Source organism: Gadus chalcogrammus, chromosome 4 (assembly GCF_026213295.1).
Source record: "Gadus chalcogrammus isolate NIFS_2021 chromosome 4, NIFS_Gcha_1.0, whole genome shotgun sequence".
In the NCBI taxonomy this organism is placed as follows: domain Eukaryota; kingdom Metazoa; phylum Chordata; class Actinopteri; order Gadiformes; family Gadidae; genus Gadus; species Gadus chalcogrammus.
Window position 1 is genome coordinate 28,175,403 of NC_079415.1, and position 15,000 is coordinate 28,190,402.

A 15,000-nucleotide genomic window follows, 5' to 3' on the forward strand; every position below is an offset into this window, starting at 1 on the left:
TCGCCCAATGATAGACACCCTCAGTATTCCTGTTAAATTCGGATTTAATGGCATAAGAAAATAATTGACCTTTAACCTTTTAATCCCGCAGTTCGATCTCAAAGCCGAAGATTACCAGCTGTCAGCCGACCACAAGTACGTGGCGTTCATGAGTAACTTCACAAAGGTTTGTGTACATTTCCCCTCGGGAGTCCGAAAAGTCTGCGAAATCCACCCCAAAAAAAAGCAAATTCAAATACTGTCGCAGTTTAGACTAATGCCGTCGTTTTTAACAGTTGTCATTATCGTCTTCTCTCCTCTGTTTCCAATCAGCAATGGAGACATTCGTACTACGCCACCTACACCATTTACGACGTCGTCAACCGGTAGGCATCCTCTTGCTCTACACCTCGAACACCTTGGCGATTTCCCCCTCCAATGAGACGGAAGCAGTGTTTATTGCTCGAGCCATGAACCCTGACCCCTGATAAATGCTACGACCTGACTTCCTCTTTGCAATGCCGTGTGATGGAAAATGGTTATACAACCCCGTTAATCAATTAATTTGACAGTGCTGCAATTTGCTGGTCCCAGCGTACCTGTGGACATCCTCATGCAGGGAGTCTAATCCGATCCTACTTCCGGGTGGACACCCACGTGTGATTTAACTGTAGGGTAGACAGTGTGGATGGGAAAAGTTCACAACAGGGTTGCCTAGCTGTCAAAACTAGCACACGATTTATAGTTTAGAGTGGATCCCGACACACACTCATGAATAACATCTGCCCTATGTAACTTTTATACAGCAGCTGTTAACTTTAAATTGAATGTAGCATTTCATTGTTGTCCCAACCATGGGGAAATCTCAGACAGTAGCTGTCATAATAGTTAATCAGTGTCTTATCAACACTTTTTTCGTATTTAAGAAAAAGTCAGGTCAATGACTAAACAGCAAATTGATCGAAAATATCGAGCAGAAAACGATCAGATCACTCAAAATCACTGAAGGTCCCCTTCAACCTTTGACCTTGTTTCCATGGATACAGGCAATTCGTAGACACTGGAATCCAAGACAATGTCCAGTTTTTAGCATGGGCCCCCAAAGGAAATGGACTGGTGAGTCAAAACAGAGGACCAGTTAACATATGACAAACGTCTAGACTCTAAAATTTTGTTTTCTTTTATCAGAATTGTCCCTAGTTTGGGGTAGGGGAATCATGTGAATAATGAGTGTGAAGAAATGTTAACGTGTCCGCTATATCCCGCGGCAGGCCTACGTCTGGGAGAACGACGTGTACGTGATGAGCAACGCCATCAGCCCAGCAAAAAGGGTCACCAATAACGGAGAACACAACGTCATCCTGAACGGCATCCCCGACTGGGTGTACGAGGGTGAGTGGCAGGGTGTGTGCTGCCGAGTTGAGATTCTGTTTGAAATGATGCAACAGGAAACGCACGCAATGCCAGTTGCAACATCCACTGAACCCCACCCAAATAAAATGAGATTTCTTTGGCCTATTTTTTAGTACCTTCTATTTTCTATTTAATTTTTGGAATTTAATTATTTTTAGTCAATTTGTGTCTATTAGCCTTTGTGTTTATACCTTCTTTGTGTCCAGTAGATTTTGAATAGAGTATGAAATAAAATTAATATTTGTCTTTGTTGAGTCAAAAGGTGATCACAATGAAACTGTAATGATGTGCAGAGGGTTGAAGGAAAAATACCAAAATCAGAAGTTAATTCATCAATGAACTCCTCTTTGTTCCCTTTAGAGGAGATGTACTCGTCCAATCAAGCACTGTGGTGGTCGCCGGGCGGAAAGAACGTGGCCTATGCCCAGTTCAACGACACGGGTGTCCACAACATCGAGTACTCCTGGTACGGAGAGGAGCAGTACCCCACCACTGTCGTCATCCCCTACCCCAAGGTCGGCTCCACAAAATTATAATTACAATTTATTGAAATCATCACTTTTGAAAACAGACTTGAGCCCTTTACTGAAGGGGCGGAATAATACGGCAACGCTCCGTTCACGCACGTACAAAAACATAATTATTCGGTTCCTATTTTCAAGTCACCGCAGATATACGAACCGAACTTCCCGCTCATTGTGCCGTGGGCTTTGTGAAAAAAAAGTATATCAATGCATTTTTTGGACGTTGGCTTTGCCTGCTGTATTGTTTGGTCTGAATGTGATCGATTTTTCAACTAGAGAGGATTGATTTTTCGTGCCTTTTTATCCAGCATTGTAAAGTATAGTTGAGCATTGCTAGCAGGCACGTGCAGAGGGGGGGGCTATGGGTGCCCGAGCCCCCGCCCTTGTCCCTCTGAAGGACCAAAGTGCCCTTTTGAAATTACACATGAACAATTAAACATTAACATGTGAATCAGTTATTCGAGAATAAAAATGTCTAAAAGTAATAATATAGAAGTAAAGTTTGTACTTTGTAGCCTCGTTTACCGGCGCTCAGTGCGCTACTGCCGCTGGGTGACGTCATAGGCCAGGCCTATTCAACTAGCGGCCCCTCTTAATTTTTTTCTGGCCCGCAAGAGGTTGCATGCAAAAAATAAATAAAATAAAGGAGAAACATAGTTGCATGCAAATCAGGTTTCTGTGTGTAGCCGGTGATACTAGCCAGTATCAGTACCACACAATCAGGAACTGGCATCACTTATTCTGACAATGTTTGGCTCAACCGATACGTGTGAGTCTAGCTTTTCTCATATGAATGCCATCAGAACAAGGGCACGTTGCTCCATGACCTATGAGAAGCTGCGTGAGTGTCTCAGGATGAGCCAAACTAGGCAAACAAGGCAGTGCAATCTTTCTCACTGACTCACTGGCTCAAAATGTCTCATACGTACAGTAGTTCTGTTATGTGATGATTCAAACAACATTGTTGAATTCTAAATATGTGTCCAAAATATGTGAGAACAAAATCTTTTATAATGATACGATTAAAAGTGAAGAAGGAAGGAATGCTTCTGACAAGTTTATTCCATGTAGTAGTAATATATTTATTAAGTTAACACGACTTTAAGTACGATTTATTTGTAGAGATTCATTCACGTAGTTTTACTCTGTGTGGTCCATGAACCCCCAGTGGTTTTCCTTTTCGGCCCACTTGTTAAGGAGGTTGAATAGCCCTGTCATAGGCTATCAACGTGACCTTTCACCTTTGCCTGCCTGGAAGATACGCTTGTTGTTTTAAGAGACGGTACAACGCAGGGTAAGATCACAGTCAGACACAGACAGTTGTTTCCAAAACCATTAAGTTGATAATGCTAAATAAACCGTAACAGTTATCTCGTTTTGTAGTGTCATTTTGAAGTATAGGCCTATGTTTGCCAGCAAAAGCTTTTCAACAAGCATCGTTTTAACTGACCTGTGCAAGTGGCTACCACTCGGTTTATTTTCTATAGCCTACCAGCTTGCTATACAGCTAACCTATCTGGGAAACCTTTTGAAATTGCAAAGGGGAAAGCATACATCGTTATATTGAATCTGTATACTCTGTAGCAGTGGCGGTGGGTCAATAGCGGGCGCTAGGGCGCCGCCCCTCGGTGAAATGGTCACTTGAATATATCTGCCAACTATTAATGAACTATTATCAATACGAAATAAATCAACAAAAATACATAGCGTTTATCCTCGTTTAATTGTGTGATATACTTGTCACTGCCAGCAACCATTTAAATGCGTCTGAACGTCAATGATTTGGGCTAGGCTAGTTATTGGTCCTTCGAAGTAAAGCCCTCCTCCAAGTCAGGGGCGCCTGCCATGTTGAAGTCAATGTAAGCTCGCTAACTTTTTGCTGTCTATCAAGCAGAGACAGCTTTTCATTCTACAGATGTTAAACCCCTACCTACATGCTCCCTAATCCAATGTTCGTCTGTAAAATGACCACAGATTTGATAGACCTTTTGAGTAGCCATATATCATCTCGGATATTTTGATTGATTCTCCATCTTGTTTCCCCCCTTGTTGTTTGCGTGGCAGCCTGGAACCCCAAACCCTGTCGCCAAGCTGTTTGTGGTCAACGCAAATGACCCACAAACGGTCATGCCAGTCATCATTCCGGCCTTCTTTAACACAGGGTAACGTAGAATGCAGTACAGTACCGAACAATCCTGCATAGCAGAGCAGACAATTTGGGACTCACTTATGGATGTACTTTTGCCACAGAACCCAACCGAATATTTTGTGCCGAAGTGAAATAAACCACACATTTAAATGACCCTGTCAAAAATAATTAACATTTCTCTATCTGTATTGTCCTTCATACAATGTTCATTTTCCAGTCTTCATAAATATTGATGATCAAATCGACCATTTTCATTTATATTGCGGCCGTCCAGTGACCCACTTGGTCCACTAACGGCCCGTGAGTCCGTGACCCACATATTGAAAAACAATCAGAGTTGCAAAACTTTCATAAAGAAGTGTATTTCATGTACACGATGGAAGAATGTATTTTTCGATTGAGTTAATAATCTTTAAATTCCTGTTCTAAAGCGATCACTACCTGGCGACGGTCACCTGGGTAACGGACGACCGCCTGGCCGTTCAGTGGCTGAAGAGGAAACAAGAATACCTCCTCCTGCAGATCTACAACTTGGTCGGGGATTCCTGGGTTATTGGGGAGGTGACCTTAAAATCTATGACTTTATCCATCTATCTATTAATGAATCTGTCCAGCTATATATCTATCTCTCAAGAACTATCTATCTGATTACAATCCATCACTCACCCTATCGCTCTATCTCTATCTGAAGTTTATTGAGGATTTTGTAAGATGAACCACAGAGGATGCTGTTGCAGTAGTCGAGTCTGAAAGTTATGAGGGCCTCTATCAATCTATATATATATATATATATATATATATATATATATTTGCATCTATCTATCTGTATTCAACTCTTTGTATCTGTCTATCTGTCAGTCTGTCTACTCTATCAATCCATCAATTTTTCGATCCTTCTATCGTCTATGAACCTATACATATTTATAAGTCTTCGTTTTATATATATATATATGTAACCAAACCTTCTTTATGAAAAGTGTACTATTTCCCATTGTTTTCAGCACCTGGCATTGAATCAAACTAATGGCTGGATCGGCAGGGTACGTGACTTTTATACCTGTACACCAATAATACAGATAATAGAAGCGTTTTTTTGTCTGTTAGTTTATGGCACATACTCTGGTAGAGCTAGCATGTCAGCATTTCTGTTAAATATTGTGATAACACTTGCATCCTAGCATGTTAGCGTAATACACACTGATAACAATAATGATGATAAAGATAATGCTAGCGGGCTAACATGTAAGCCTGTCGGTTAGCATGCAATACACACAAATTGATAATGCTAGCATGTTAGCATGTTAACGTGACGTATGTTAGCATACTACCAATGTTAGCTTGACGGTTAGCATGCAGTACACACATAGGGATAATGCTAGCGTGCTTACATGTTAACGTGACGGTAATTCTACAATAAAAAATTATGTACTCATCCACGCCGGCCCTCTTATAGTTTTCCCCAGATGAACCTGTGTTTGCGGCAGATGAATCATATTACCTAGTGATGAGCAACAGCTACGGATATAAACACATCCATCATGTGGTTGGGGTGAGTGGCGGCCTCTTCTGCTTTTACCATGTTTACTCACGGGATATTCTTAAAGATTAGGCGCAACATAGTGGTCAACGCAGTGTTCATGTGCTGTTCATCAAATATGACACATTAGTTTTGTGTTTCGGGAGAATAGAATGAACGTGTGATTCTACATTGAACAGAAATCAAATGAAATATAATATAATTTGTCAGATTTTACTTTGGCTCCAAATTACTCTAAATCTAATTAGCATAGAAAACGTTGTATGTTGAAGTTTTTATATAAAACTACCCTCAAACCACTAAAAACACCTTAAATTGTAGTATCAAAGGTAAAATCTGTAGCTCTGACACAGAGCGTTAAAAATTGGTACTGCAGTCCAAATTCACAATATTACAGCGTTGTCTCCGCCCCCCCCCCCCGGACTCATAGCGGGTTGCCAGGTTGAGGTCACTGAGTGAACACAAGCGCAAGACAAGCTGTGCAAAACTGCATATTTTGATGCGAGAGCACAGAGTTTTACAATGACAAACGACAACGAGTTGACCCGTTAATGTATACGTTTGCAATTTATCTATTGTTTGCATATTATGAACCTTGCATCCTGCATGCATCCATGCATCGGGCTTCCATCTTGAAAGCCTTCTGGGCTCTAATGGCGATTCTCCATTACACTACACTGGCCCAACCTAACTCGGTTTGACTCTTTATAGCAGACCAATAGGGCCGGGGTTTGTCCCTCCATGACAACAGGGCTACCCGCTTGATGGTGTGGCTTTGACTTATGACGTGCTTGGATCGAGTGGATGACTCAACAACACACACACTTATTGTGGCCAATTTAGTTTTATATTATAGCCTAGCATTAAGTTTGATTGATTCGTTTAAGAGACATTTGATTAGGGTTGTTTCAGACGGACGGAACACACGCAATCATATCCGCGATGATGAATTCAGTTTGATGTTTGATTCTTGTTAACACTTTGAACAATGTTTAACATAGATTTCGCAGACTACCACACAATGTCCTTTAATATAAGGAAAAAAACGTGTTGAATAATAATTTTAGCGATCTAATAGTGTGAAATATTGTCCAATCTCCAGTCTTTAGACCAAGACTAATCTGAAAGAAATCTGCCCTATTTCATTGAGCTATTTTGTTTTGCAATTAAATACCGTCATACTAACATCACCGCTGTGATGTAGTAGTACATGTGTTACATATTGTACCTTTTGTAACTTTATCGTGAGAGAAACAGCCAGGCATCAAACCATGCAGACTTACATAATCGGGAGAAATTGATCACATTAACGGGGTCTTAAGGTGGTAGGCGTCGGATTACGCCGGGGACACGTCCCCACCAGATTTCGTCAAGGTTCATTTTGTACCCACCACTTGTAAAAAAAAAGGGTTAGTCACAAAGTGACTTTTGGTCATTCTTGCTTTGCTTGAATTCTGGAATAATTGTGGGGGGACTGCATCAGTTTTGGTCAGAATGCCTGACGTAGGCTAGTTTTGATGGAATGCGTGTTGTGAATGGAGAACAGCCAGCTCATGATGTGATACAGCGTTCAGCTGTGCAACAAATATTTTTTTCTTTTTCATTCTTGACGACTTTTGTAGTGCAGTTTAGCCACACGTTTGGCCCTTCTGAACTTAAACACGCAGTTAAATTCATTTCCTATCTCCTCTTGTTTATGTTGTTAGCTTAGCCATATCATGTCACGTTGTCAACATTGGATCCATGGAGCAGAACATAGTGGGTCATATGTGGGTCAAACGTGCCAGACAGATTTTGCCTACATTTTATTCCTTAGTAATTAGCTACATGGGTATGCCGTCTTTTAGAACCTTTCATCATCGGCACTAAAGTGAGAAAAAAAGAGCGCATCCTCATTGTACCCAGCACTTCTGAAAATGCACTTCCGAATGCGTCTCTGTCCCCAGCACATTACAAACCAAACTGACGCCGTGGGATGAATGCTACAGTCCCGATGATCGACGTTTAAGTTGACATTTTATCTTCATGTCTGACAGGTAGTTGCCACGCCCATCACAACCGGGACGTGGGAAGTGGTCAACATCCTCAAAGTGATGGCTGATGGCACCGTGTGAGTTGGGATTGGTCATCCATGAGCATGAGTGGCCGGAAAAGTTCACAAGATGGTTGCCTAGCTGCCAAAACAGCTAGGCGATGTCTCGGAGTGGATACCAAAACGTGTTTTACATCTGCACTATGTAACTTTTATACTGCAGCTTTTAACTTTCAATTAAATGTAGAATTTCATTGTTGTCCAAACCATGTGGAATTTTTATGATGAAATCTCAAAAGAGCAGAGAGCTATTGTTCTTATTCTAATGACATGTTAATACTACTATGTTATACTATTACTAATACTACTTAACTATGATCTTTTTCTGTCCCCAGGTATTATTCAAGTAATGAAGACGGCGCTAGAGCCGGAGGCCGCAATGTTTACAAGTACGTTTGTGTGTGTGTGTGTGTGTGTGTGTGTGTGTGTGTATGTGTGTGTGTGTGTGTGTGTGTGTGTGTGTGTGTGTGTGTGTGTGTGTGTGTGTGTGTGTGTGTGTGTGTGTGTGTGTGTGTGTGTGTGTGTGTGTGTGTGCAAATTAGTATTAGAATTGATGCATTACTAATGCAATGCTGTGTTTAAAAAAATATCTATAAATTTCGTTTTAAGTATCTATTTATCTTTCACATGTAAAGTGTGTGTGTGTGTGTGTGTGTGTGTGTGTGTGTGTGTGTGTGTGTGTGTGTGTGTGTGTGTGTGTGTGTGTGTGTGTGTGTGTGTGTGTGTGTGTGTGTGTGTGTGTGTGTGTGTGTGTGTGTTTGTGTGTGTCATGTGTAGGTTGACCACCAACGGAAAATCAACCCAAAGGGAGTGTCTGACGTGCACATTTCATAAAGACTGCCAATACAACTCAGCCTTCTTCAGCCACAACGCCTCCTTCTATCGTGTGTCCTGCCAGGGTGCGTCCACACACCTTCTCACTGTATTTGTAACTGTTTCCTGGATTCATTGAAGCTAGGTTAGGCCATTTGGAGAAACCGGCCAGAGTAAGGTTGATTTAGCTCGGAACCGGAAGTATACAAACGTAAACCTCCTACGTCTTTCTCACTAGCTCACTAGCTTTAGCTAAAGGTCTGCCTTGCCACGAGGGAAACTCTGGTCATGAGCGATGAATGCTTGCAGGTAGCCGGGTAGGCAGGTAGACTGACAGGTAGGCCATCCAATAATTTAATTCGGGCAGATTGAATCGATTGGACAGGATTATTACAGGCCTGTGACAGCCACAGATACCAGATTTATTTTCTGGTCAGAGCATTTTATTTATTGATTGCATTCCGGATAGGTTAAAGTAAATGAATAACAAATATGAGAATATTGTAAAATAAACTCCCTACCCATAATTTAGGTTGTTTCTATTTATTTATCAATTTTTATTTTCTATCTATAGTCGTTTGTTTCGGTCTTCGTTTAATTCTGTCTTTGTTACTTTGTTTCTTTGTTTCGTATTCCCACTTTACATCCCTTCGCCATATTGCTTGTATGTGGAGATAATTCATGGTTGACTTTGTTTTCCTCTGTGCATCTCAGGTCCTGGCAGTCCGCGTTACTCCCTCATTAACAACATAAACAAAACAGGTACAGATCACCACAACATTTCATTAAGTTAAATTCAACTCGACTCAAATTCAATTGACAATTTCACAAAGCGAGCTTCATCAGCACGTGTGCGTCTGTTTCATTTCATCACGGTTTAATTTTTTGGTCACGTTACAAACATGAAGTGAAATCCATGCTTCGTGTGCTTTGGGCTTCTGCGTTCATTGACGCTAAAACACAGCATGTGCATGTCAATGTGCTAAAAGACTGCAGAAAATTAGGGTTGGAACCCAGAACCCTTTGTCCCCACATAACCTGAGGTGTGTTGGTGTTTGTAGAGGACACAATCCTGGAAGACAACACTCAATTCCTCAACCTCATCTCCAACATCAGGACTCCAACCATGCAGCGCAGCATCCTCAAGGTCGGAGGGATCGGTAAGCTCCCGAAAAAACGGACGACTTATCGGAAGTTGCGCCTGAGGACACGTGTTGATCGATATCCCAAAGGACCTCACTGATGATTCTATAATCATAACACTCTCTCCTGGCTTCACTTCAGCCATTGTCATTTGTCAAAATGATGACTTAAAAGTACAGATTCTGTCGAAGAGCATTTGGCGTGAGTGCGCTAACAATAGTAGCACTTTGGTGCATTTATTCTGCAATACGCACGTGTTATCGCCATGCCAGGACAAATTTGATGATGGTTTAAACACCCAGAACTGTATCCTCCTTTGAGGAGGGTGAAGTGATTTTCACGTTGTTTCTTTTGTTTTTGTTTTTTCCGGCAGACATCGAGTATCAAATGACTTTACCACCCGGCTTCAGCGAGTCTAATAAGTATCCCTTACTGGTGGACGTGTAAGTGAATACATCATGTACTGTTATTCATGTTGTGTGTTGTCTGATTCATGTTGTGTTTGTCCCGCATTGTGTACAAGCAGAGTCTGTCTCCCAAAGGAGGGAGGCTTCAGGGTGGGCCAGGTAGACGGGATGGAAGGGAGCGTTAATGTATTGTAGTGAGAGGAATGTCTTTATACAAAGATTGTGATCTGAACGACCACAGGAGGAAACCAACTATTAGAAAGAGCTGTAAAGAAACCCATGGACTACTGATACAATTTATATGACCGCCAGTGATGTGCAACGTAGTGTCTGCCTTTATGGTAGCCCTGCGTGAACTTTGCCCCCGCTTTGTGAGTGGGTCAGAGCACTTGCACCCTCATGTGAAACAAGCATGGGGAGAAAATTAAATAATGACTTTTACCAAGAACTGTTGGATTGGGTCGATGTGTGTGTGTGTGTGTGTGTGTGTGTGTGTGTGTGTGTGTGTGTGTGTGTGTGTGTGTGTGTGTGTGTGTGTGTGTGTGTGTGTGTGTGTGTGTGTGTGTGTGTGTGTGTGTGTGTGTGTGTTTTTGTATGTTTTTATGTGTGTGGCCGGGGATGTGTGAGTTTGTCTGTCTGTGTGTGGGTGTGTGTGTGTTTTTGTGTGGGTAAGGGAGGGCAGAAAAGTTTGGGAACCATTGGGTTAAGTAAACAAAGGTCCGATCATTACAACACAAATAAATCAGTTTAACAATCTTCCTCCCTGCGAAAAACACACAAACGTCAGTCCTCATAAACTAACCCTACATGCAAAATAAAACATCCCCTTGGTGAGTTTGTGAGGTACTTATCAGGTTTATCACACAGAACGAAACCCAGGTGGGTTATCCATCAATATCCATAAATCTTTTTATTTAATACCTGCCAAAAACACAAAGTGAATGAGGTAAAGTTTGGTCACGTAAGGGCACTCGAAACCTTTCTGTGCCTCATAATCGCATTCATCCTTATTCATAAACTCTAAGCCAGTTAACATCTGTTTCACTCCTCCAACCTACACCACCCGCTCCAGATACGCAGGTCCGTGCAGCCAGAAGGCAGACTACCGCTACAGGCTAGGCTGGTCCGAGTACCTGGCCAGCACTGAGAACATCATCGTGGCCAGCTTTGACGGAAGGGGAAGCGGTTACCGGGGCGACAAGCTAATGCACGCCATTTATCGGCGTCTGGGAACCTTTGAGGTGGAAGATCAAATCGCCGCTGTCCAGTAAGTGGATGACTGAGGATGAGGTGTTAAACTCTGCCGTTATAACCCCGCCCGGCAACAGCCGACCAGCGCTGGGGATTTTCCTTTTTTGGGCAGCCTATTTTTTTGAGAAAGTATTTCCCAATATAAAGCCCTTGGATCTATATTTGGAGTGTAAATGCGCACACGTATGCCTGGACGGTTGCGTACATACGCATGTAGCAATCATGATGAGATAGTGCGGTACTTAAAAAGGGTTTGTTATCCTGAACATCAAGTGGGGATGACATGTGCGTGCTTTTATCACAAGGAAAGTGTTAGTCACTGGTGGACAGTAAAGAGTCCAGGGTCATTATGGGTCCAATAAGTTCTAGTAACTAGCTGTTAGAGCTGTTAGAATGTTAAGTAAAACATTCCCTTTAAAGACGCCATCACACAAATGATTACAGAATCGTCCTACTTGTAGGCTCCCTTCCGAGCAGTTTTTGAGAATTGTAAAAAAGGTCAAATCAAATTAAGAACCAACTTATCCTGAATTGTGTTAGTCGTTTTACTTCCAAGTCTAATATAGATTTCTACTCCTATTGCTGATGATAACAATTATGACATAGCTTTGTTGAGCGCTTGATCCTGATTGGTCTATTACGGCCTTCAGCAGTCTGTTATTTTTGTGCAGCAAACTAGTGCTATGAATAACAGACCGCTGAAATGGACCCTATTTCCAACTGTAGAATCTAACCGAATAACGCTCTATATTATTCCTTATGTATAGAATAGTAATTAATAAATATAAGTATTATTACTATGAATAACTTAACTATACGTCAGGGTAAACTATAATGTAATGTTTATTTCAGAGAAATAACAAAAAAGGGCTTCATCGACGAGGGACGGATTGCAATTTGGGGCTGGGTATGTTTTCCATAAGTCGTCTTTACATTTGAACCTAATGTTTCATGTCTGTCACTCAAGCAGCACACACAATGTGCTAAAAGAGAGAGCCAATCACAGAAAGACAGATGTACCAACACACTCACACTTTAATTTAAAAAAAATGGTGTAATTTTAAATATAAAACATTGAATATAAACGTTATAATAATGTCTTTATTTATATATCAACAGTCCTACGGAGGCTACGTAACATCCATGGCGCTGGGAGCAGGAAGTGGAGTGTTTAAATGTGGAATGGCCGTGGCACCAGTGTCCAAGTGGGAGTATTATGGTATGTCCCTCTGCGACAGGATTATAATGTTAACATGTTATCGATGCCAACACAGATCCCAATAAAGTTCAACGAATGATAACCATTTTAATGATTGAAATTGTTATTAATTGTGAAATACATACTCATCCTGTTAACTAGTTTGTCGAGTTTACTGCTAACAAAGACAATGTAATAAGTTATTGCAGTTATTGCATGATGTATGAAAGTACCAGTGATATTTTGTTCAATTTTTTGCTGCAGATTCTATCTATACGGAGAGGTACATGAACGAACCTAAGGACAACAAACATTTCTACATGGTAATTCGAGCTTTGTTGTTGGAAGGATATGTGAGTTATAGCCTGTGCTCAATGTTATACCTGTCTGGTTGTATTTGCTAATTATCTGTGTTCCTTTGTAGAATTCAACAGTCACTGCCAGGGCCAAGGAGTTCCATTCAGTGCAATACCTCCTGGTTCACGGCTTAGCAGACGGTACGACCTCACGACTCACGTAACCAATTGAAACAGACAGACAGACATAGATAGGCTGAGCTCAAGTCCAACACAAGGGTAATATTGTGCAGCATTGCCCTATTTCACATAGCCTCTTTGGGAGACAGGCTTACAGGTCTTTGTCTTTTCAGGACTGGTTTAGAGTATAATTACTGCCCCCTTGTTGTCAGAGATGGATTGAATGCAGCTTTAGATCTTTGTGTTGTTTTTTCTAGACAACGTCCACTTCCAGCAGGCAGCACAGATTTCTAAAGCACTGGTGAAGGAAGAGGTCGACTTTGAGGCCATGGTGAGTATTTAACACACACACACACACACACACACACACACACACACACACACACACACACACACACACACACACACACACACACACACACACACACACACACACACACACACACACACACACAAAGATATGGAATAATGTATCTTCACATGTATGTCATTTCCTGTGTGTTCTACAGTGGTACACCGACAAGGACCACGGCCTGGAGGGGGCAGCCAACGAGCACGTCTACACACAGTTGAGCCACTTCCTGCTGAGATGCTTCGCCTGAGCGCTGAATTAATTACTACAGCAGTGTATTTCAAAGTGCACCAGAAATCAAATAAGGCAATAAACCATAAATCATATGAAACTTAAATCTTGAATTACAAAAAGTGATAAAGTCATAACATGCAGAACAGTCATATGACTGAGGGCCAATATAGTGGGTCAGTTCAATTTAAAAGGGCTTTATGAAGTTGCTTTGTGTAAATGATAATAAATGTAATGGTTTGTTCTAAATGGTTTGATCAAAAGTGATTAATAATCCAAAGATATTGATCATATTTTTTTAAACAGTAAACGTCTTTTGGCTTGTACGTTTTGTGGCTTGCCGTCCAGAAATGTATATGTGTTAGAAATTGTCTGTAGGCAAACAAATGCGGGTGTATGGATGAAGGAATATTTTAATTTTCTCAAGTGGAACATTTAGGCATCCACTTGTTTTGCACTAACCATTTTGTAAGTGATACTCAAAGAACCTCATTTATTTATATGACTTCAGTTGTATACATTTTTCTTGTGGTTTGCTATGTGTCTTTGTCATTATGGAATTAAAGAAATAAGTAGTTTCTGATTTAATTGTGTGTCTCTTTTATACTTTTCCTAATTTCGCACTTTATTCAAAATGTGTAACATGGCCATATGGGTTGCGTTTATATAAAATACAGAACGTAAATCCAACTAGCCAATCAGAATCGTGCTCATTGGGTTGCGTTACATTTTCTTTGTAGCCTAATGTGTTAGCTAGCTATGATAAATGGGAAGAAGGACACCAAAAATAGTGTATATTTTTAAAGTTTTTGTTGAAAACACAACATAAAACCCAGATACAATCTACACAAAATTATAATTTGATTCTCTAACTTAAATCCAATTCACGTTTGTAAAACTCTTCATCATCATCATCAACCCCCCAAAAATAATTTGTTGTCGTTAGCATACGGTGTCCATCGCAGGTAGCGTCTTGATGACACAGTAGCTGTGTATCTGGATGGTATTATTCCCTGGGTGCTTTTATTGGACAGGATAATGTTTGATTTCGACACCTAAGTGACAGCCCATCACACGCATGGCCGCAGGTCCCGGCCCGTGAATCCGGTTAAAGTGTCCTCCAATTGGATCCGGGTCTAATGGGTCGCGACTAACGACCGGGTCGGGGTAGGGGTGCGTATATAAAGGCCACTGGCCATATCTAGACCCTCAGATTCGCTGGAACTATCCCACACATTAATCCGCCATCCCATTTTTCTTTCTTTTGTCTTTGTCTTTTTCTTTTCTTCCCGTTTGGAATTAGTTTTATCCAAGGTGGGTTTTTCTTGTTATCTTTGCATTTTTCACATAGACTGAAAGAAAATGCGTTATTTCTAAAATGTACTTAAATCGCAAAGGATAACTTGTGTGCATGTCTGCCTGTTTTTGCCTATTT

General features: G+C 41.1%; 2 protein-coding genes across 2 annotated transcripts in view; both read left to right on the forward strand.

The window, feature by feature from the left end:
• The window catches only part of LOC130381281 (dipeptidyl peptidase 4-like), a 16,345-nt gene extending 2,204 nt beyond the window's left edge, over window positions 1-14,141 (forward strand). Inside the window, exons 5-26 of the mRNA XM_056588780.1 lie at window positions 92-166; window positions 313-365; window positions 1,026-1,095; window positions 1,251-1,371; window positions 1,753-1,907; window positions 3,981-4,078; window positions 4,497-4,626; window positions 5,067-5,105; window positions 5,519-5,614; window positions 7,639-7,712; window positions 8,030-8,083; window positions 8,472-8,593; window positions 9,222-9,269; window positions 9,569-9,667; window positions 10,024-10,093; window positions 11,130-11,324; window positions 12,161-12,215; window positions 12,428-12,527; window positions 12,771-12,829; window positions 12,931-13,003; window positions 13,240-13,313; window positions 13,492-14,141. Of these exons, the coding sequence (XP_056444755.1) occupies window positions 92-166; window positions 313-365; window positions 1,026-1,095; window positions 1,251-1,371; window positions 1,753-1,907; window positions 3,981-4,078; window positions 4,497-4,626; window positions 5,067-5,105; window positions 5,519-5,614; window positions 7,639-7,712; window positions 8,030-8,083; window positions 8,472-8,593; window positions 9,222-9,269; window positions 9,569-9,667; window positions 10,024-10,093; window positions 11,130-11,324; window positions 12,161-12,215; window positions 12,428-12,527; window positions 12,771-12,829; window positions 12,931-13,003; window positions 13,240-13,313; window positions 13,492-13,584 (1,953 nt within the window). The 3' untranslated portion in view covers window positions 13,585-14,141. The remainder of the gene's footprint in view (window positions 1-91; window positions 167-312; window positions 366-1,025; window positions 1,096-1,250; window positions 1,372-1,752; window positions 1,908-3,980; window positions 4,079-4,496; window positions 4,627-5,066; window positions 5,106-5,518; window positions 5,615-7,638; window positions 7,713-8,029; window positions 8,084-8,471; window positions 8,594-9,221; window positions 9,270-9,568; window positions 9,668-10,023; window positions 10,094-11,129; window positions 11,325-12,160; window positions 12,216-12,427; window positions 12,528-12,770; window positions 12,830-12,930; window positions 13,004-13,239; window positions 13,314-13,491) is intronic.
• A 627-nt stretch (window positions 14,142-14,768) lies between these two features.
• The window catches only part of LOC130381285 (pro-glucagon-like), a 4,747-nt gene continuing 4,515 nt past the window's right edge, over window positions 14,769-15,000 (forward strand). Inside the window, exon 1 of the mRNA XM_056588789.1 lies at window positions 14,769-14,879. The gene's annotated coding sequence lies outside the window, so the exon portion shown is untranslated. The remainder of the gene's footprint in view (window positions 14,880-15,000) is intronic.